Genomic DNA, 25051 nt, shown 5'->3' with positions numbered 1-25051 from the left:
ACGATGCGAGAACTCGCATGCGAGTTTCATACCATTGCGGGATTAGATTGGTCGGTTGAATTGAACGTAATCAACAGTCCGCAATGTAACTAAATTCGCGTGTGAGTTCGCGCGCCGTCTAATGGTAACATTCCATTTCTAACCTCAGCTGCATTACCGGTACTGAACGCGTCGCTGTCATTGTCAATTTCCATAGTAAAATGAACAGTAATGCAGCTGTCGTTGGAAATGGACTTTCACCTTAAATCAGCCCTAAAGGATCAGCCACACCAACATGTTTCGAGTCCGATACAAAAAGCCAACACGAATCAGCAACAGCGGGCTTGTGATGGACGCGCTTTTGTTGTTTTCCTTATACCATGTCGGTGTCAAACAAGCATACGGCTGGCTTGATGGTAAGCGATCACCGTAGCGTAAGGGCGCCTGCAACTCCAGGGATGTTAAATGCGCGTTACCGACCCTTCAAAAAACTTGCAATGTACCTAATACTTTACTGCGTAAACATGGTATACAAAAGCATGTCATACATAGCTGCAGCTTTGCTTCTGCTGTTTAAAGAAGTTGCTACGTTAACAATACCATGGTATTGTATGGTAATGATTGCAATAATTTATTCTCTTATTTGACCGTTTTATATGTATATTATATGATGAACTAACGTTACCTAGTTTGCGTTTGTAACAGCGCCATCTTGTGTGAAATTTGGACATCAAACTAAATTGCAGTGTTGCAGAACCAAGAACAGGCGATACCAATTTCATTTAAAGAACTTCTCAAAACTTTTGCCCCTGTGAAATCTAGTTCTCAAGGGTTTTTAACACTGATCATGCAAGATTACGAGCCGACACCGTAATTTATGACAGTTAAACAGTTGACAGTCTGCGGACGTGAGCATCTGACGCTAATGAGGCGCAACCCTTTGGACACATGTCGCTCCAAATTATACCTCACACTTGCGGTCACCGGAGGAACCGCCGGCGCCGCCGAATGCGAAGGGTGCATCTCTCAAAGTTAGGGAAATGGATATTTCACAAAACTATACCCTTATTTTGTAATACTGTTAGAATTTCTGTGAATTACTTTTCATAGTAGACTTTTCTTTTCAAAAACTGTGACGAATTAGGCACAATGAATTCGAAAGTTCGTTATTCCATAACAACCACTTAAGCTTAGATAGGTAAATAAATATGTACATGTTAAATTAAATCATCAAAAATCGACTAGAACTGAAAACAGTACAGTGAAAACTGCAGCAAATGATACCTAGGAACCGTAAACTAAATGAATGACATCCATCATTGTGTGAGAGAACGACCGTCATATAGCTCTGTAGTCACAATTGTCATGCTCGTAAACATAATTATACTACCTAGTTATATTCATTTACTTAATTGATCCATCTATGGTAGATTTGGTCCATCTCTGTATTTATGTATATATGTAGGTAGGTAAGTTTTTACGAAATCGTTTATGATTTTATTAAGTCTAAACTTTCATTTATTTATTTAGTTAGCTATTCACGCTAATTAAAAATACAAACACAACGTATATTAGATTTTTTCCATTATTTAATATCTAAACAACAGTAATTGCAATTCACACCAGCTAAGCGGCTACAATAGTAATTACAATTACTTACGGCATATTACCCTTTAATTAAGCTGCTGCGAGCATTAATCACAGCACGGGCCACGATTACATCGGTTTCATTACTATAAATGTTTGAAACTTATTAAACCAAAGCTTAGGTTCCGTAGGAAATGAGGAATGGCCGGTGACTTTTCTTGTAATGGAGAAGAAAACCAGCGCGGTGTATTACAGTTTAGCAGCAGTGCTTATGCTGAGCGGCATCCTATTTGATGTATGTTTCTCTATTTGACTTGATGTTGAACCTAATGTATGTTTTTACGCCAAATAAATATTTTCTATTTCTATAAGAGCGGTGTTTCGACGCAGATCAGGCACGCAACATGGATCGTATGGAGGATGTAGGTATCTGAGATACTGACACAGGTTTTTTTTAAATCCTGGCTTAGGCTGTACACTTCTGGGACAATAGAGTGATCGGGCTGTGTGGGGAAAGGTAGACTGGGAGTAATCTAGGACCCTTCTGCGCTAGACTTGAATTTACGACACTGAAATACTCCAACTGAGTTTGCACACCAGCGAGATCAGTTTATTTTATTTTATTTATTAAAAACTTACACATAAGTTAACAGTATAGCACCAAAGCACTTATGCGGTATATACATTTAAGATTCAAAATTGGAAGAACAAACATTGCAACATTAACATCTAGGTCCTTATAATAGTGAGATCAGGGATTAACATTATATATCTATATTATCTATGCACCTTATCAGCTTCCTGTAAAATACACCAGCACTATCAGCAAATATATCAACATCATCAGACTCCAATATGATGCAATTTAGAGCAGCTCGGGCTCGAGCGGTGGGAGCGTTAGCGCCGCTTAACCTGATCAGGGTGTAGTGACTGTTGTGAGGCATTCAAGCTAATGGGAGTTTTGTCGCTGGGTTGCTAAACCTAGGCTAGCTGAGAAGACTCCGGCAATAAACTATGCTAGATCCGAACAGCTAGGTCCGATCAACTGATACCTACTGGGTGTGGGTAGTTTCAGTTAAAAATATTTTTTTTTTTTTAATTATGCATGGGTTTACTCATGGCCACAGACTAGCCGAGGCGTAGACGTGGCCTACGATGGAGCGAGCTCGCCCAGAAGGTGCCTGTTCACTCTTGATTTGAAGGTTGCCGGGTTATAAGAGCACGGAAATATAGACGCCGGCAAGGAATTCCATTCCTTGGCAGTGCGCATAAGGAAAGTAGAAGCAAAGCGCTTAGTGCGAATTGGCGGAATATCTACCAAGTAAGGATGGAAACCGGCCGTGCGTCTAAAAGTCCGATGGTAGAATGGGGACGGTGGAATGAGCTCGTGTAGCTCTTGGGCACACTCCCCGAAGTGCAACCTGTAGAATACCGACAGGCTGGCGACTTTCCGCCGATGGGCCAAAGTCTGAAGCTTAGCCGTTAGCTTCTTGTCGCCAATCATCCTCCTGGCTCTGCGCTCCACTGAGTCCAAAGCGGCGAGTTGGTATTTAGCTGAGCCATCCCACAGGTGGCTGCAATACTCCATACACGACCGGACTTGAGCTTTGTAAAGTGTTAGAAGCTGTCCAGGTGTGAAGTATCGCTTCACCTTATTTAGGACGCCCAGCTTTCTGGCCGCAGTTTGTGCTTTAGACTCAATGAAGCTGCCGAAGCCGAGGACTGAACTCAGCTCCATGCCGAGGAGTTCCAGGCTGTCGGTAATAGGTACAGATGCACCCCGGAAAGAAGGAGTCAGGTCGAATGGACTCCGTTTTGCGGAAAATAGACACGCCTGCGTTTTGGAGGCATTGAACGTGACCAGATTGTCATCACCCCACTGGGAAACGAGACTAAGGGTCAAGTTCATTCGCTCAACCATGGCCTCTCTCTGTGAACGTATATCCTCCCTGCTGTCCCCTGCACTAGCCAAATATCTCTCAACAACCGTACTGTCATCTGCATAACCTACAATGCTGGGTTGCAGCATGTCGTTAATGTGGAGCAGGAAAAGGGTTGCGGAGAGAACAGACCCCTGAGGAACACCGGCGTCAATGGCCATGAGGTCCGAAGAGCAGCCATCAATAACTACTCTGATCGACCGTTCACTCAAGAAATCAGATAGCCAGCTACAAAAATCAGCAGGGATGCCGTAAGCAGGAAGCTTGCTAAGGAGACTTGCGTGCCAAACCCTGTCAAAGGCCTTCGAGATGTCCAGTGAAACAGCAAGCGCTTCACCGTTCCTCTCGATGGCCTCGCCGCAGCAGTGCGTGACATACGCTAAAAGATCCCCAGTAGACCGACCTCGGCGAAAGCCATATTGACGGTCACTGAGCAGATCATTTGCTTCGAGGTATGCCAGCAGTTTGCCGTTAAGTACCCTTTCCATGACTTTACAGAGCATGGAGGTAATGGCGATTGGTCGGTAATTGCAGGTATCAGCACGTCAAATCCTGGGGACCAATTTTATTCTACTCAAGAAAGTGACAGATGATAATTTAATTTAATTAATTTTTGCGATAAGTAACGATCTCATGGCCGTACAGTCAGAATATTAAAACGCTCTTCTTCCTCGCGTTATCCCGGCATTTTGCCACGGCTTATGGGAGCCTGGGGTCCGCTTGAATCCCAAGAATTGACGTAGGCACTAGTTTTTACAAATGCGACTGCAATCTGACCTCCAACCCATAGGGGACACTACACTATGTTTTCCTTCACCGAAAAGCGACTGGTAAATATCAAATGATATTTCGTACATAAGTTCCGAAAACCTCATTGGTACGAGCCGGGGTTTGAACCCGACCTCCGGATTGCAAGTCGCACGCTGATACCGCTAGGCCACCAGCGCTTTTAAAATATTAAAACATCAATCATGGAGTTACATTATGTCGTACCTATTGAATTAGTAAAACAGCCCGCAAAAAAGTTGACGATTTGTGGTTACTCGTACATAAAACTCACTTAGGTAGGTATACTATGTAGGTAGCAAGTAATGGTCAGAACGGGACCAGAATACGCGGCTGATGACCGGATCTCCGCAGAATACTGAAATAAGTTTTTGCCTTATTTAATTATTCCATTTAAGTCGGCTCGTGAATATTCATTGGGGGATTCTTAACATTTTATTTTATGCTAGTGACCACAGTATCTAGGCATTATTTTTGTACAGCTTTTGCTTGAAAATATTTTTTCTGAATACGATGAATTTGGTAGTTTATATCCCATCAAAACATAAATGTGAAATGAGAGCCAAGTTCAATATTAAGAATATTCGTCGTTTTTATGATTAATTGAGATCTATTATAGACTATAGTTAGTCCCATAGTTCTTAATAATTCGCTGACATAAGATTAAGAGCTATTGTACATATTTTTGCGTATAATACGTGCACCCATATTTTTACACTTGTTGGCTGTACATATTTTTACACTTGTTGGTTGTTACGTTGTTACGTTGCTACTTGGTACCTAATACCATCATGCGTTGGTATTACAACATTATAACGATACGGTACGGCACGGTTTAAAAACCATAATGCCACAAAAGAGATAAAAAAGTCGTCAATCAATTGTTGGCAAATCAAGGTCAACAAACCTCTGAGCTAAATACGGCTCTGTTTCCACCAACAACCGACTCAGCCGTACAATGGCCGAGAAAAAGTCCTAAATCGTAGGGTGTAATTAAGGCGGCCACCCACCGCAGCGACCTCGAGGCTGAGGCCTTGACCGACAGCCCTAATGAGTTCACAGACGGAGAGGCCTAACCGGTGACACTGGAACTGCACCTTAACGACCCGCGATCGACTTCGAGAGAGCGATCTGAAAAATCAAGGTGAAAACTCGTTAGTTCCGCAGAAATAAAATTTGTATAGAATGGAATATTTGGCGACGTCTGGAGCTCTGAAAAGTTTCTACCTAAAGCGAACGCCATATTGTTGCATTGCATTTCTCATGCAATGCCCCGAAAATCAAACAACAAAAGGAAAATACCGACAAGCCGGTTACTAAAGTTTTTTACTTCATTTCAGCGACTGGCACGGAGCGCTGCGGCCAGACGCGGTACGTCGTATGTAGCTACAACGCTAAACTTAAAACCCGCGTAAGTAAAAGGCTTAAGTTTCACAAAACAGGTTTTCTTTAAAGACATTCTGTTTTTCAATTCAAAAGCTCGAACACGAGAGCTCCGCCTACACTTGATTTAAAATTAGAACTCTTGCGTGACAAACGCCGGTAACTTCAAATTATTATGCTCAAAAGTTAAACTTTATTCACGAGCGATAGAGCACATTATTCCGCGGTAGTTTATCTGCCGTAAGGTGGGTTGCTCCGTAAATGCTATTGGCCGAATCATGCAACGTGAAACAAACAAGAAACACGAGAGCGAAAGAGACCGCGCGACAATAAGCTCAGTCCTACATGTTTTAACTCACGACCGTGTCACTAAAAATAAGAATTTCATTCCTTTAGGACGTTAGGAGACAAGATTTTAAATCAAGTTTTTTTTAGAAAATAAAACAATAACTAATACCAAATCAATTCGATGTTTTAAAACTAAAACTCTAAAACGTCAACGACAGAGATAAAGCATTGGTATCTGCGTGAGTGAGAAGAGTAGAGACGATACAGTAAGCGAACGTTCCGCTTGGTTGCCCAAACGTAACGTCCAAGGGGTGTGCTTACGTTACTGATCTTAACGCAGCATGGTAGAGATGAAATTGAGTTTTTTGGTTTTATGAGTTGCACCGTTTCGGTCGCCGGCGGGAGGAGCGGTGGGCATGGCGGGCCGAAAGCGGTGACGATTCGTTTAGTAGACAGTTGACAGTCGCCACGCCACACTGACATTCTGATACCACTGATAACAATTTTCTATAGATGAATATTTTTTGCTGACATTCCCGTATGGTGGCGTTTGGATACACGACATTGTACTCAGTGGATTTGTTACGAGGAAGTGTTTATAGTGAAGTGTTGTGATAGTTAAAATGACTGTAAAGAAGTTGTGTTGACTGTACGTCAGTGTAAAACTGAAATTAAATTGAAAAGTAAGTTGGTTTCAATAGTTCCTGTGTATGATGAGTGTTGTAATTTTTTTCTGGTTGGTTTCTAGGTAAGAACCTAATTCTTGAAATTTGTGATGCTCTACTATAGGGAGTGGATTTAATGAACGGTCCTAAATTATATGCTAAAACTAGGTACCCTTAACACTGAAAGGTACTTTTGTTGCATTTCGGGTTGATTCAAGTTTTACTATATTTTTAAATATTTAACTACACTGAGAGAAAAATCATTAGTAAACTAAACCAGGAATTAAAAAACAGTTCTGTACTGGGGGAAAAAATAAAGTTTAGTAATAATAATTATAGACGTTTCACTATTTCTGTAAAGTTTATTTATTTCTACAAACAGCTCAGTAATCCTAAATCTAATTTCAACAAACAGATAATAGAAATTGCAAGAACTAATAGAAATTGCAAAAGTCAATTTGTTCCTATTAGTTGACTCTCCTTGTCCTCGGACTAAGTTTATTTTTGTAATTCTGAGTGTGTTTTTGTTATCCTTTTCTTTCAGTGTATGCTGATATGTGAGCAACTATGCCAACTTTGTATGACAGTTGTTTGGAATACCTTAGATAAGTGTGGACATAATATTTATATTATGCAGTATACCTTTAGGTACTTGAAGCCACGTCCTGTCCTACGATCGTATCAATATGGTCACAAATCGAACCATTACAATAATATTTTTCGGCCTACGTTTGAGATAAACAAATATGATTATTGTTATGTTATTGTTAGTTATTGCACACAAACATCGTTAAAATAAATGTGAAACTATTTTACTTATTGTAATTTGACCATAATTACCTACATTTTATACCATTTGGATATTTTTTTACAGATGTATCCTATAGGAGTATAGGCTATAGAACCTAACAGAGATCTTATGAAAAATTTTACAATTAAGGGAACTGATTGAATTATTTTATTAAATATTTTTGATTTGTCTTTTTTAAGTAGTCACACTATTATAATATAGGTATATACTGAAGAAAATACCATCAGCATCCTCCAATGACTTGGTCCAAGGGCTTCGTCACTTTTCTTTAGATTGGTAGGTATAAGATGGGGAATGCAAATCGGTTATTTTTTGTATGGTAATAACCGTGGTTTCGGTTAATAACCAATTATTTCCATACAAAAAATAACCGAAAATAACCGATTTGCATTCCCTAGTATAAGACAATTATTTTAATTAATAACGCATTTTGTTTAGCTCTATAACTGATTTACCTATGTAGCCCTCTGAAGAGTTCATAATGCACTTAAAACACACCCATTTTGTGCCATAGGCACATTTAAAATACATGTGACGAAAGGTTTTTTACTTCGATTTGAATTTGAAAGATCGTTATAGCCTGTCCGATTTCTAAGATCAAGTTCGCCATACATTTACTATGCCGTAGGTACTTGATCTTAGAAAAACGTACAGACTAAAGCTAGCAGAATAAAATATTTTATATTTTTCATGAATATCTAAGCATTGTTTTATATTGAAAACATGATTAAACTCGATTTTACAGTAACTTTGTAATATTCGCTTTCGTATAGTTTTAAACCAGATACACACTTACTCGTAAATCGTATCGTACAATGATCTCCATACAAGCGAGCACACATATATGCATCCAAACTTTATACAATTATTTAAGTAAAACAGAATTTTTTTTTTTCAATTTGATACTCAAACAAAATCGTTTTAATTATATTATACTGCAGTAAAAAAAATCGACGCATTATTGGGCCTGCCTGTAGATGTAAGTAGCTACACGCATCTGCTTCAAACCTGACATGCAAGTAGGTAGATAACTCAACATACAAGTAGGTAGACAAACGCTCAGTCTAGTCCAAATTCAAATATCTAGAGAGTGCGGGCCCGCCTCCGTCGCTGGGCGTACGCGGACACGCCCACCGACGGCCGTATCACGTGAACGTATATACCCACGATATTGGTAAGCCATGTGTATACAATTTTAGATAATTCCACGACGAGGAAAATTTGAATACTGTATACCGGGTGTGGCCTGTAACATGAGCAAATAATTAAAGCATAAATTGTGCTCCTCAAACGGTGACACTTTTGTTCAGCAACTTTTAAAAATTATGAAGTAGAGTAGTAAATTATTTAGACTTCCTATTTTTTATACAAAAAAATATGATCTTCAATGGACGCCATCGCCATGCCATATCATTTGTGATTGACGTTTGACGTTGCTTGTCATGCCTTAATCATAACAAAATTCGGAATACATTGCGTCTTTGAATAACCTTTAAAGTGTATTAAAAATCAAAGTACAAGTTATTTTCAAAAGTCGCTGAACAAATGTTGATCAGTATGAGGAGTACAGCCTACAGTTAATTTTTTTGCTCATATTACAGGCCACACCCGGTATACCCACGATATTGGTAAGCCATGTGTATACAATTTTAGATAATTCCACGAGGAGGAAAATTTGAATACTGTATATACCTACCGACAATCAGTCCCTAAACCCAGTTTTCGATGAGGTAGAGTACGACCTAAAGCTAGATTAAGTTGCGGAGAAGTGTCTTTATGGCGTTAGTATTCATAATCGTCTGACAAATACAATAAATTGTTAGTCCGTCCCTATTAGGAATTTTGATATCTCTGTTTGTTAGAAAGATAGAAAGAGATAAAATTTAAGAAAGGTTTCCTAAGATTTATGAATGACTGCCTGATTCGAACTTTAAGATACGTCAATTAATAGATCTAGAAACGATATGAATTAGATGTATCAGTGTCTAAAGTGAAGTTTTTGTTTGAAGAAACGTCATATTTGACACTGACATCCATATCGTTTCTTGATCAATTAGGTAATTGTCGTATCTTAAAGTTCGAATGGGGACGTATGGGGGTAGAAATTTAAGTATCTATAGCACATCTGCGAATATGCTAAGACTAATTCTTGGGTGTATTTAGAATTATACCTAGATAATTTGAGTTATAATAATATAGAAAATCATAAAGAACATTTTTTGGCCGGATTTACCATTGGGTCTACTAAATACACGAAGAGTCTAGTGTGAATGTCCCCTGGCCAATGTGTTCAAAATTACCTATGTGTAATTTACCACGAAAGTAGACGACGGCACGTGAACGCTTCTCCTTCCAAACGTAATGACGTAGATGTATATTAACCACAGCTATGTACCTATTACCTATATACCTTCGTTTGGTTTCTATAGATTTTTAAATTATTATAAAACTTAGGCGCATTTAAAAATTTGTACGGAATTTTTTTACTCTCCTAATAAATACAAACCAAATAATTTATTGTACGAATTAAGTGAGTATAAGATGGCTTATAAGAAATGATCATTATGTTACATAAAGAGGTTATGTAAAAAAATCAACAAATCCCACGAACGCCACTAATGCGTGTGAGGTTAAAAAAACCGACCAAAGGAGCTATACATAAAATATATAACTCAATTACCAAAACACTAAACCAAGAGCATACCCATACATCCCTAAAACCACGAACATGGAGCGGAGGCTAGCTCACAAAACACCACGCTCATACATTATGTAACGTGTGGCCTACAGCACGCGCGGAATGGCTCGTACATGGCGGCACGTTACATAAGGAACTTCTAGTCTCGTGTTTATGCATGAAGCTGCTTTGTATGTTTATGAATTACGTGATATTATGGTGTGGAATATGGCGGTCACTTGATAAAACTGAAGTTCTTATATTATGTCTATGTATTTTAACAGTCATAGTATTATGTAAATAAGGGCTTATGTTGTTCAAAAACCAGCAATATATGTGTAATAATATAATATATCATGGTATAGTTCATCATACAAGCACACACACACAACACATAAACACACACACACAACACACTTACGTAATTATCTTAGCAGTAGGTATAATAAATAATAGTAATAGTCTAACGGTAAATATAAATGTATAAACAGATGAGTATATATATAGTTGATACTGGTCTAAGGGCAATGTCATATTTCTATCATCCGTGTTAAATTATAAAAATTGTTGCCATAAATGTTGCATTGTATATGTTTAGTCCTATATGTTAGCGATCAGACCTTCGGTATAAATTTTTAACTTGTGTATACTTCCCGACCAACGTTTGCTGCATTGCTAGAACTAGCGGTGGTTTAATCCCTGATCCCTATAAGACAGGTTTACCTAGTTTAGGGCTCAGGACACTATTCCTAGGCTGTCTAACAATATAATACTTTTAAAAATGTAATACCTTTCTACTATGTAATAAGCTGCATTTTTGATACCTAAATAAATCATTTTTCATTTTTTCATTTTCATTTTTCATTTTCATTTAAGATGTGGCGACGAATAGAAAGAAGTATTTACTTGAGGACAATCTTAGATAGATATTCGACCTACTCGTAACCTCAAACTAATCATAATACTAGCTATGATTAGTTGGGTACCAGACGACCTATATAAATACTAAAATGCGTAGAAGCCAACCTTAACATTAATAAAATATCTGTGATAAAAATACTAACAAATCCTCTTACCAGTAATCAAGCCCGGGGCCTCCAGGTTTCTTAGGCAGAGTCTCCACCGACTAGGCTAGGAAGCCGTTGATCTTATTTTATATAAGGCAATTCTCCAGTAACTGGCCACTGGCCAATAACTGGCCATCCTAAACTAAAAATGAATTATATTCACCTATAAACAGAATTCATTTTAGTACCTATAAATAAGGTTTCAATAACTGGCCAGTTACTAGAATAGAATTCATGTTTAGTTTAGGGTGGCCAGTTACTGGCAGGTGGCCAGTTACTGGCGAATTACCCACACATAATACCTACACAAAAACAATAAGTTTTTGCCAGATAAATAGTGTTTGATGCATACTTTTATCGTTTACTGTAAGTACTTTTCTTTCACAGGCAACTAATCTCATCGAGACAATTCCAACAAATCCAAAGAGGATTCTTATGGCCACCTCCTGTGTCCATCCTCTGTGTCCTGTGTGCTCGATGGTATCATAATATTACACTGTCACCTAACTTACAATTATCTATATGAAGTTTCAGTTTAGACGAAAAATTGGAAGAGAGGTCTAATTTAGCTTGCAAAATTTGACTCGAGCAATCCGTTCATAACATACATCCAAAAGAGCTTCTACAAGTATAAAAAACCGGACAATTGCGAGTCGGACTCGCCCACCGAGGGTTCCGTACTTATCAGTATTTGTTAGCGGCAACAAAAATATATCATCTGTGAAAATTTCAACTGTCAAGCTGTCACGGTTCATGAGATACAGCCTGGTGACAGACAGGCAGACGGACAGAGGAGTCTTAGTAATAGGGTCTCGTTTTTACCCTTTGGGTACGGAACCCTTAAAATATTGTACAGTTTCATTGTAGACACTAGTCAGCCTATGAATTTCCGCGCGTCAAATACAAACCCGGATTCTCAAACTCGCTGCACCCCTTTGGTGATCCATCACGATTCAATCTGAGGCGCGACACCGCGTCTTACGCGTAATTACTGCTGTTCAGATACAGGCTGATGCTCATTCTCAATCATATTGTCTTGTAAATAAAACCGGGCAAGTGCGAGTCGGACTCGCGCACGAAGGGTTCCGTACCATAATGCAAAAAAAAAAACAAAAAAAAGCAAAAAGAAAACGGTCACCCATCCAAGTACTGACCCCTCCCGACGTTGCTTAACTTTGGTCAAAAATCACGTTTGTTGTATGGGAGCCCCATTTAAATCTTTACTTTATTCTGTTTTTAATATTTGTTGTTATAGCGGCAACAGAAATATGTACATCATCTGTGAAAATTTCAACTGAGCAACTATCACGGTTCGTGAGATACAGCCTGGTGACAGACGGACGGACGGACGGACGGACGGACAGCGAAGTCTTAGTAATAGGGTCCCGTTTTACCCTTTGGGTACGGAACCCTAAAAAGAGTACATACCTATATCAAGTATTAGGTACTGTACTGCAAAACGTAATTCAAGACCAAAAAAAGTAAGACAATGTTGCCACTGCAATAATTTGTTTGTAAAATTATAAATAAATTCCTTTTGATAATTAATAATCACGCTAAGATAATTTATTCATTGGTAATTTTACTCCTACTTTTTTAAATAAAAGTATTTTTATTTACTTATTTGTACATAAATACAAGACGCGATAGTAAAAAAGTGGCAACATTTCTTACTTTTTTTGGTCTTGAATTACGTTTTGCAGTTTAATTAAATAAAAATAAGTGCAACATCTACAATAAAAAAATCTGCCTGTTAAAGTACAGTAGAACCCCGATAGCACGAATCTTAATGAAAACACAAAAAAAAATCATGTTAACAACTGTTAATACAAATTTTTGTTGCACTGTTATAGCACGATTAGAACACTATGACCTACATATGGAATCTAGAGGCACGGTATATAATTTTATGTAAATAATTAATTGTAATTTTAGTTAAATTGTAATGTGATTGTATTATTTGTTGACATGTACCTATTTCAAGTTTATTATTAATTTTATTTCGTAGTATATGTTTTTTATGTACCTATGGGTATTTTTTGCCTGAAATATATTTTTATTGATTTTTTATTGATATAGTTATATTAATGCAAACTATACTTATAACCTACCACATATAAGATATACTTATATGTACTATAAATAGTTATAGGTAATAGGTACTGATGGATATTTTTATAGTATTCTTTGAGTTGAGATGATAAAATAATAACGCATTATTTATCAAGAAGTATTACATAGTTCTTCGTTCCACAAACGCGCTGTAAGTACCAACATCCAACTATCCCTCCATACCATCATCGCTTAATGAATTAAATCCAACACTTTCGCAACAACTCCCGCGCAATCCATCACAAATCATGATGTAGCCTATTCCTACACAAACATATTATGACAAATGTCCCTGTTTCAACAAGATATAGGTATTTTTACATATAACATTCTCATCTTAAGCTTAACAGTTCATTAATCATTATTAACTGTTCATTCGAATATATTTTGTTATAATAAAGTACTAAAATGAAACTATTTTCGCACACTTGCTCAAGATTGTTTTCAAATGCTGGTCGACTTTTGAAGTGATTACGTGACAACCTAAACATACAAAACGACGTTAAGTAGTTAATCGTATTTGTTTACATTGTTATCTAGTAGCTCATATTAACTAAATAACGTACAGAAGTTAACCTGTAAATAAAAAACGACAAATCTCGGTCTTATAGAGGTTGCACTGTCTCTAAAAATAGTAGATTGTTAACCAAGGGCACCATTTCTATCTCGGACTTGTGGCGCTCTCACTGCGTTCGAGCGCCAAACTGCCTCGACAGAAATGGGTGCCTTTCACCCGAGTTAAGCACTCTACTTTTCATATCGAATGCGAGGAAACCAAACAAGAGAAGGCAATATCGCAAAATCATTAATGGAAGTACCTAATATTTAGATCTACGGCCATGATTTATTTTCCTTAGGCCTTACTTGCAATCGGAGACTTTACATGTGTGAAGATTAATAACCCCTAGCGAATATAAAAATGTTGCAGGTCGGAACACAAACTCTTCAGGAACAGACGAAGGTGCTAGTCCGTCTAGGAATTGTTGTGCAAGATTAGGAGGCAGTGTACGCCTAGATGGTTCATTGAATGCATGTCTGAACCTTTTGATGTTGTTCCATACTATGGAAGGTTTTACATTGGGATTGAGAGACGCACAAAATCGTCTCCAACCTTCATATTTCTTCCTACGCAACAATTTCTTGGTCTCACGTGCAACCTGCATGTACGACTCAAAGTTTTCAGTTGTCATAGAATGGCGATAAAGTTTCTCGGCCTCCTTTCTATTTTTAATTGCTTGGGAACAATCTGGATCCCACCAAGGTGGAGAGGGAATTTTATTAATTACACTATTCTTTACAGGAAATACATCATCAGCTACTTCTGTGATCACCCTGGCCAAAGCAACCGAGCAGCCAACTATGTCAGTATCATCTAAACTAGGCAAAAACAACAATTTCTTCTCTACACAGCTTTTGAAATTTTCCCAGTCAGCATTACATAAATTGTATTTAAGCCTAGGGCTAGGTTTCGGAGATGGACGTGTAGATGAAGGAAATGAGACTATAATTGGATAATGATCACTACCAAATGTAGAATCAAGAGTTTGCCAGGTGAAAGAAGATGCAAGTTCAGCAGAGCAAATGGATAGATCAACAGCGCTGGGTGATTCTGTAGGCGCTGTACGGCGAGTTGGAGAGCCAGTATTAAGAACACAAAGATTGTGATCATCTAAGATTTTTAAAACACGAAGTCCATTATAATTGGATACTGAACTGCCCCAAAACTGATGATGTGAGTTGAAATCTCCTAGAATCAACAAGGGCCCAGGTAGAGAGGAAATTATGTGTTCTAATTCATTAAAAATAAAATATGATTGATGAGGAATATATACAGAGAGAATGCAGATGTTATTTACAATGGCAGCAACAATTGAGAAATCATCACTGTGAGATGGAAGCTGTACAGATGAAAATGATTCAGAATTCCTGACGAGTAAAGCTACCCCGCCCCACCCATCAGGACGGTCCTCTCTGAGGCATGAATAGCCAGTAGCTCTGAGAAGAGCTCCAGGCTTGAGCCATGTCTCAGATAGGGCAAAAACACATGGATTAAATTTATTTAATAAATGAATTAAATCATGTTTTTTATTTATTATGCTTCTGCAATTCCACTGTATTATATTGTCCATTATTTTTAATTGCAAATGTAAGTGAGTCAATCATAGGGGCAACGTGGGACGGTAAAGTAAGGTTTGGCTTAGACAATAAAGTTCTTAGGGCCTCAATAGACTCGGCGATTACTACTCTGTCTTCTTTTTCTGTTTCCTGACGTAGAGCACAGCCATTTTGAGGAGAAGGGATGGAGTATTCACTTATAATGGCCCGATGTGCAGCCACATCATAGCCATGTGTAGTCTTTTTAACAGAAGAACGAGGTTTCAAAAAAATGTTTTTTCTACTGCTATGGCTAGTAGGGCGCATATTCGAACTTGGGCCTGGAACTGAAGTTTGGACACTGTTACGAGGTAAATCTGATTGAGTATGCGGTGGTGACACTTGTGATTTGACCATGTCTGCAAACGATTTCGATATGGCTGGGTGCAGTTTAACTGCTTCTCCATAGGAGATGCAGTTATTAGCCATAGTGACTTTTATCTCTTTTTGTCTTACGTATTCTGGGCAAGACCTGTTTGTGGCAAAGTGGAAGCCATTGCACAAACAACAAATGGCATCCTCCTCCTCCACAAGACAGGTATTTCCCGCATGCATTTCTCCGCATTTAAAGCATTTTGACTTTGAACGGCAATTGTTTTTTGTATGACCGAATTTACAGCATAAAAAACATTGAATGGTGGGAAAAATGTATAATTCGACAGCAAGGGAGTTGTAGCATGAAAAGACTCGTTTAGGTAAAACTTGACCATCAAATGTCAATACGACTGTCTCGGAAGGTTGCCAGGTAGTAGAACCGTTAACCACAACTCTGTGATTTAAACGACGTACTTTTAGTACCTTTCCACACCCAATGGGCACGGAAATGTTGGAAATTATTTCTTCCTCCGACCACTGTGCAGGAATACCACGAACCAAGCCCATACGGGTCACCGAAAATGACGGGATGTATGCCGTAAGATTTTCTGACTCAAGACACGTATCAGTAACAAATAAGTTCGCATCTATGTAATTTGAAAACGACATTGCAATACGTGTCCTACCAATGCGCTTAACACTTCCATTTATAATGTTTTTGAAACCTTTTTTGACCAAAAATTTCCCAAAGGAGACCGGATGTAAAGAAGATTTTGCATCGGTTTGTTTAATTTGAACGTGCACCGTAAAGGGAGCAACATCTGATGATGAAAATAAATTCCTGCTAACCTTGGCGCTAGTAGTGTCATTGTTTGTATTTAATTTATCCGAAAAATTTATGTTAGGCTGAATATTAGACTTTAAAGGAGCTTGGGTATCTTGTATGTTCTCCTGACAATCGCACGAATAGTCCCCGCCATTATTCTTCCTTCTTTTTTTATTACATGCTTTGCATCGTTTTTGAGTTTTATTTCTTTTACGTTCACTCCTGCTTTCCACAGAAGTGTCCGTGTCCATAGCCGATTCTATTGTTATATTACTTCCGACCTGGAGGTTTTCACCTCCAGGGTCGGGGGGATCTTTGTCCCCCATTACATATATACAAGTAAAAACTTACCAACTACGACGAAATCACACTAATTATATATGCAAATACAATAATATATACAAACTATGCGAAAAATTATATACAAATTACCGATTCCCTGATCTACAATATTAAAATTGAAATTAAATTTACGAGAAACCTAAAACTTGACCGCCACGTTTCACGTTTCCCGCGCTTTTTTCTTAAAATGATTTGTTCATTATAGGATGAAAATCAGCGGGATTGCCTCTTACTTTTTAATTTTATACTTTTTCGTTCTAAAAGCCGCAACAGACTACCGGACCGCACCACGACCTTGGTGCGCGGCACCACGGCCACGTAGTAACATAATAAAAGTATTTTAAATATTAAATAACAATTTAATTAATAATATAGGTAAGTAATTTATATCTTGTATTTTATTTTATTTACATGAATATAATGCTAAATAACTTTAAAAATCAATTTAATATCGTAAAAACGTTTAACTGTGGCTGTATAAGATTCTGCCTTTGCTCATTTACGCAAGTTTGAGGTTAAAAAATATTTTAGTGTATTCCTTTTGGTTCCCGCCTTATGAAATCGAGTAAATAGAATTCAACGAAAGAAATCAAGAATAATTTGTTTTTAACAATTCACTTACATATTTTTTTATAAAAAAATGATCAACGTGGGATTAGTAAAATTAAACAATTAGCAATTGTACCAGGCGAGGATATAAAGACATTATTTTTCCATTTTGTTTCCACCCAGCTGTTCGTAAGTAGGACGAGGACGCAGAGGAGTACACCACTTTTCTGCACTAGAGCATAAACGTATCACTTTCTGCGCACCTTTTAAAAGAACAACGACCCACTTTCAGAGCATGACATATGAAAACTAATATGCAATCTAAGACATTTGAACCCAAAAGATATTTTAGTTTTGATTCTGAAGAAACCTTCCACAAGTTCCACATTCAATCACCACAACGATATAATTTCTTAAACTACATATTTAGGCCTCAGTTTGCACTCAAAGTACCTTTTTGTTATTGCTTTACAATAAGTAGGCATGTCCCAAGCAATTGTTTGAACTATCCTCAACAACTAAAATGAACTAAATCCTGGCACCGCGATCCCCGCGATCCATCACGAATACGGGCGATGCCAGACGTTTATGGGCACATTATGACGAATACCTTCCGCAACACACATTCACTTTGTCAGTAGTGCGTGATATTGGCCCGTAAGGTTTATTTATTGTCTTTTATACGTTTTACTATGTTTCCATGTCGGTACCTAACTGAAATCAAATAATATATTTTTTTGTTATTTTCTATGCACATATTTTTGTTTTGAATGTTTGTCGTTTGGAATATTTGTGTAATATTTAGGTACAGTCAAGGAATAATATGAGATCTCTTGTAGCTTTCTTAAAGACGGTCATGGCAACAAGATATAAAATTGTACATAAATTAAATTCCTTGACTGTAGATGTATCCAACTAATACCCATCTTAAACAAATCCCTAACCACCAAATGATTGTATAAACATCTTCAAAATCACAAACTTACGTGCATAAAAAACTCTAGTTGGTATCTAAGAATGCGAAACAATAAAATCGTTTTATTACTTCAAGGTTATTTCCCAGCAAGAATTATAAATTTCCATTCATTGATAATTCTAATTGGAACCATGGTCATTGCTGTTAGTTCTCGTTGGTTTTATTTATTTATCTTATCGCATTATTACTGTCATTCTTGTCCTCTTTGTGAACAAAACATCCTTAAAACTGTTCAGTTTTCACCAATCTATTTTGACAGCTTTATTTTTATTACTATTTTGACATTAATTTGTAAAGATTCCTATGACATTTGTATATATTGTTTTTAATTTATAGTGTAAGTTATGTTACGTATTTTTAATTTTATTTTATTTTTGTGTATTTTGACATGTGGTTTTGACATTAAATTTAAGATATTGAAATTGAAATCTCACAGAAGTCAGTTTTGCTCAAATCGACCACGCCCAGGCGAATATAGTTGACGAAAATCTTTAAATGTTCGGAAAGTATCACAAAATAACAAAAATCGCGGCAGAAGATAGGCACTTCAGACTTCTTTTAAATTGGTCTGAACATTCTATAAAGGCAGATTTTCTCGCATGATTTATATCTGTCGCAGTTGCAGAATTACCTCATCAGACAAGAGACGTTTTGTCCGCTATTAACCCATTCGCACGCGATGCACTGAGCACGAGACAAGCATCCTACATGTCTCGGCCGATAAACATCAGGCATGATTACACTTGCCCTGAGAAATCCAGCATAAATGTGACCTCGAGATCCATAACAACAAAAAATTCTCAAAAGCATAATTGAAAGTTTGCAACGCAAAAGGCACAAAACATGTTACAAAAATATAAAACAAATGTGTTTTAGTGGCTATGAAACGTAGGAAATGCAGCATTCTGTCAGGAGTACAAGAGATAAGACGCAGAGAAAGAAATTATATATATACAAAAATGCAAAGTGAAAGAGTCTGTTTTCTGGAAGCAACAGAGGTCTTATCAGTGAAATGTGATTGCAATAAACTGCCATAAATAAAATACCCTGATACTTAGTCTAAGCAGCACAAAAATACAACAACTATACTAATCGCATGAGACGCTCAGTAAATAATGGGAATAAGAGGAAATTGTTGGCAATGTCACAGTTTGTGAACGCCGACGTAAATTCAGCAGAAACACCATTCGGTATACTCGTATAAATCGTATATGGAGATTATACAGTTTCAGCGCGCTGTGTAAGAGCGCTGATGGCCTAGCGGTAAGAGCGTGCGACTTGCAATCCGGAGGTCGCGGGTTCAAACCCCGGCTCGTATCAATGAGTTTTTCGGGAGGAGGCCTGTGCCCAGCAGTTGGACGTATATATGCTGAGATGATGATGATGACAGTTTCAGATTTGCAGGCCGTTTATTGACCTTCTAAAAGTAGGTGGGTATTAAAAGTATGTCGTCCTTTGTTAAGAAGTGAATAACTATTGAGTCCCTAGACTGTATTAGTGGATCATACGAGGCAATTGGAGTTACGCCCCTTCGATGAACCTAGGTACCCAAAGTTAAGGACTACAAAACCTAATTATTACTCATACGGTAACATCATTAATTTTATGCACATAAGCGCCACTTGCATCAATGCTTTAACCTCGGGTTGACCGGTTAAACCTGGAGTTACCATGGTTACCAGTACAATTTGACACTAAATTAACGGTTTAACCGCTTAACTCCGGGTTAGTGCAAGTGGCCCTAAGCTGTTGTTAATTGTTCTCAGAGTGATTACTTTTGACTTAAAATATGTGTGTTGAAAGTATCATTTGATTTTACCAATCGCTTTTCGGCGAAGGAAAAAATCGGGAGGAAACCGGACTAAACCCAAAAATACCTAATTTCGCCTCTGGCAGTCGCTTTCGTAAAAACTATTATGCTTATGCCAATTCTCGGGATTAGTTGGCAAGCGAACCCCAGGCTCCTATGAGCCGTATCAAAAAGCTGGGATAACGCGAGGAAGATGATGATGATGGGTGTTGAAAGTAAAGATAGAGTTACAGTTACAGACCTGAAATTTATTTTCAAAGTGTTTTGAGTCAACAGAAACCTTATTACCTATTTATATGGTATGCGTTATTAATTTCAAAAATCGTAAAAGACACCATAACATAGGTATATTAAAAGCTTAACAGAAAGTAGATTTTCCAACATATATGAAGAGAACAATGACACTATTAACGTACGCATTCATATCTCGTGGTACAGTATCACTCATTTGCAGTTATCAGATCTCGGAGTTTAAACGTACATAAATTAGACATTATGATTTATGGCTTATTTTGTGTAAATAAAATTATTGTTACAATAGAAATTATGCTCAAGGGCAAGGGAAATGAGTGGCTGTAATCAATTTTATATAGGTACCTACAATCAGTGAGAGGGCACAATTTGTACCAAATCGTAATGATTAGGTTATAAGTATGTACATATATGTAGGTTGTGATGTTTCGTTAAAAAACTAACAAAATTCATGCAGGAAATGAATGGACTTAGCAAACAGACATTCAAAAAAAGAAGTGTAAAATCTGAATTATCAAAACCAAGTAGAGTAGTCTGAAGAAACAACATATCTAGAAGTTGTTGTGAACAGTTGTGAACGGCATGAAAATAAGGTATGTACTTACTGTACACGTTTACATATATACCAATTAAGGTGTTACCTAAATCTATAATACTCGTGGTCAGCAAACCTGTTCACCACAATACATAGTACCCTATATAGAACAGTGGGCGGCCTCCGGACGCACGCCATTCGATTCCCCGAAGAGGAAATCGTTACGGCGGGCAAATTGGACCCTAACCACTAGTTAGAGGCCCGACATGGAAGCAGGGTTATTTACTTCTTGTACTTATTGTGAACAAAGCAGGATTTCTCGCCATATGAACCAGTTTAATAGGAGTTCGCAGCGAAGGAGATTTGTGTTTATGCCTTGTAGAAAAATAAACGATACCTACGAATAAAAAAAATAGAATAAAATACCATATATATTTAAATTATTTGATATAATAGCGGATTGATAAGATAAGCTACCCTACATAGCAGTACCCACTATCAACGTGACCATTTCAACTATCATCATGTACTTATTACGGTTAAAGAGATACAGCCTTCTGACTGATATCTGAATAACGGAGACTCGATAATTGGCACCTTTCGAATACGCAAATTATCCAAAAAATGCAAATTTTGGACAATACAACAAAAGATAGAGGATGGTTGAATGTCATATAACTGTACCTTGACTGTACCTGTGTTTAACCTCGATTTACGCCTGCTGGCACACTCACACCAAAACGTTCGTATCATTTCTGTTCTGACGATGGTTTGAGCAATATGTGTATTGTGTGTCGCTCTCAAGAAAAAGATAGAGCTTGGGGCTAACTTCGCCTAGTTTTTGTTTCTGATTAATAAAAGGAGCCAATTACATAAAGTTCGCTCGATTGAATAGCGAATCAAAAATGCAACAAATCGATCTCGATATATCTTGATATACAAGATTCATCAAGCTGTGTCATCATACATTTTAATTATTTAAGAAAAATATATATTTTTCTAAAATAAATTTCATTGCTTCTTATCACGTAGGCACCCGGTTAGGGCGCGGACGTGTGGCGTCGCTTTTATGGTCCGCAACTGGTGGACACCCTACCGCCTAGATGTAAACTCGAAAACGTCCGCGACTCCCCGCAACGGCTCCCAGACCGAATGTCAATTAAAATTCAGACCGCGTTCGAAATACGATTTTTTCCACTGGAATTTGCGGCGCGCCCGAGAGAAATGGCGGGAACGCACCTTTTTGTTTTATTTTATTTTTGAAAATGGAACGGCTGGCGGTTAAACCTATTTTAATGCGTATGGGTTGCTCTGTGTTTTGAATTAAAATTTTCCGTCTACGCCCCGCATGAGAATGCGAACGAGCAATGAAATGTAATTTCCTTTGTGTTATGAAAATCTGTTGTATTCTTAATGTGCGGCTCTGTCTGGTAAAAATAAAATGCGATTACTGTAGTAGTTTTTATTATATTTTAACCAGGAAAATTTTTCACTCCTGACTATGCTGGGATATATCCCCCACGAAAGAATCCTTGCTTTGCCTCAGACATTTCCATTTGCATAGCAAGGTAGTCTTAAATTTGGGGATCCCTCTTGTCTCGCGACGGGGTGCAGGTTTTACGCCGCGTTTCACTTTTCCTGTATTCCCTCGGGGGACCCTTAAAAACGCATAAAAACGAGAGCAGGGCCTACTTATGAATTTGTTTATGGCGCTATTTTAGCGATGTGTAGAGTAAAATCTGGCGGCTTATTTAACGGTCGTATAACTAATTTTATGTGCAAGTTGCTATGAACTGAAGCTAACGATGCATTTGGGCAATTTAGCAGTACATATACATATATAAAGGGGCTACGAGTATACGGGTAGCTACCGAGACAATGAGTTCATTTTTCGTAAAAAACATTACCTATAAAAGACACAGTACTTTTTATTAAACTTGATTCATTTCTACATTTTTTTAAATTACCTGTACTAACTTACCTGTACCAGTCAGGGTTGTTAAAAAATAAATTTAAGAAACTTTTGATCCACTGACATAGGGTAGCTAATATTTTGTTATATGACTCTACATCTAACTTCGTCCAGAACCGTTATTATTTTAACCTTTACTGTATTCGAACTTCAAGATATTAACAAGTGACGACACGTACTAGATCCATTCTAGATACGTTATAGTTTAGATATCAACTAGTTCTCTTTTGCAGCGCAATTCGGGCAACCAATGTCACTTTTACGTTAGATAGAGTAAGATATCTATTAGATGTGAATTGGATCTCTAAGTCATATCCTGTGGAAATCGTTCAAGAGTATCTCCAGAATCTCGCAAATGTCAAATTTGACAGGTTAGATCTTATACATATCGTTTTCGTATCTTGGTGATGTCTAAAATATATCTAATAGATGTCTATTTCAAAATCCGAATCGGGCCCTTTGACGCGTGAATTGATGTGGATACCTACTCGTAAATGCCATTTTTGGGACCATGGTAATGAAACCTATAATATTCACACGAAGGCCACATGCTCATAATGTCCATGCGTAATACGATTTAGATAAACCCACACATTGACCCATCATGCGATTACCAGTTCATAACAATTTTAATAACTTTATTGTTGTCTCGTCGCTCTACGCTCCATAATGTTTATTGCAACAATAAACAATTTCGGGCACTCATTACTGGGGAGTTCATCACGACGTCAAACGCTTAAATTATTCGACACAGACCACGTAATGACGAGCTCGCATAATTGCAAAATAACCGCGAACAGCCTCCTGACCGCGTTTAATTTCACAATTTGGGACTATTAGACAAAGCCTTGTACTTAACAGCATTACTTATTCAGTGCTCGCTCTGAAAAAAGTAATCTCAAAAAGTCCTGATGACTATCTTCATGAATTATATCCTTTCTTCTGTCTGAGTTAGACACAATTGTAAACTTTAGGCTAAGAAAACATGATGTACATTATCTCTCATCTAACTAACGGTCTCTTTTACAGATATAATGACGCAGCTATTGGAAGTAAACAAATTAGCTTCAGGAAGCAGTTATATCAATCCCAATGCGTAAACGAAAATGTTAACGCATGAGGCCAAACGGAAGGCAGAGTCGTCACGTAAATGATCGCGCATTGGTTGTTCCGCGTCACCGGCACTGGCAGCGATGCAAGAGATATGCAACACCGCGCTGCCGCTGGACAGTAACCCGCTCGTGCGCAAGATAAAATGCGAAGAGTTTCCCGCCATCAGAGGGAAGCAGCCCGTCAGAGGCATGGGGGTACGCGATGAGATGGAGGAGGAGTTCGCCGTGAAGAGCAGGAGTACGCCGCCCATGGGGCCCGCACCCGACCGCATGGAGCACGGCGGCAACGGCTTCTGGCTGGCCGCCGTCACCGCCGCCGGCGCGCCGCACCCCATGCTCGAGACCTGCACCGAGACCGGCTTCATCAACAGCCAGCCGTCCATGGCCGAGTTCATGACCGCGCTGCCGCAGCTCGGCGCCGGCGAGCTGAGCCCGCAACACACGCCGCCCAGCTACGCGCCCGACCTGCCCTCCCCGGGCGGCGGCCTCAACGTCCACGAATACCCTTGGATGAAAGAGAAAAAGACCACGAGAAAAAACAGCCAGCAAGGTCAGTACCGTAATGCATTTATTTTAGCGTGCTTAGAGGGAATATGTATCGCACCGCACCATCGCGGTGGGTCACTTAACAACGAAATGGCTACTCCATCACGAAACGACGTTTCGTTTCGTAAGCGCCTAACTGCCGCGTGAATAACTACTTCGGAATTATTATTGTGCCTTTCAACGGCAGCAACAAATGGCCATTCAACCATTGTGTTCTGGTTCACGGTCCCAGAGTTTCTTTAATGAACATCAAATTACTCTGAAATATATTGAATTGTGAGGCTCACGACGTTTTGTATGGGTAACTGTTGTCGGTGGGAGTGGTGTCGCGGCGCGGGCGCAGGGCGGAGCGCCCGCGCCGGGCATT

At 38.3% G+C, this 25051-nt stretch overlaps 1 protein-coding gene across 1 annotated transcript in view; it reads left to right on the top strand.

Annotated features, from left to right (window-relative positions):
* The first annotated feature begins 6208 nt into the window (after positions 1-6208).
* Positions 6209-25051, top strand: part of LOC134674747 (homeotic protein proboscipedia) — a 75879-nt gene continuing 57036 nt past the window's right edge. Inside the window, exons 1-2 of the mRNA XM_063532877.1 lie at positions 6209-6646; positions 24056-24688. Of these exons, the coding sequence (XP_063388947.1) occupies positions 24220-24688 (469 nt within the window). The 5' untranslated portion in view covers positions 6209-6646; positions 24056-24219. The remainder of the gene's footprint in view (positions 6647-24055; positions 24689-25051) is intronic.

This window comes from Cydia fagiglandana, chromosome 2 (assembly GCF_963556715.1).
Source record: "Cydia fagiglandana chromosome 2, ilCydFagi1.1, whole genome shotgun sequence".
NCBI lineage: Eukaryota > Metazoa > Arthropoda > Insecta > Lepidoptera > Tortricidae > Cydia > Cydia fagiglandana.
This window is presented reverse-complemented; position numbering and strand designations above follow the sequence as displayed.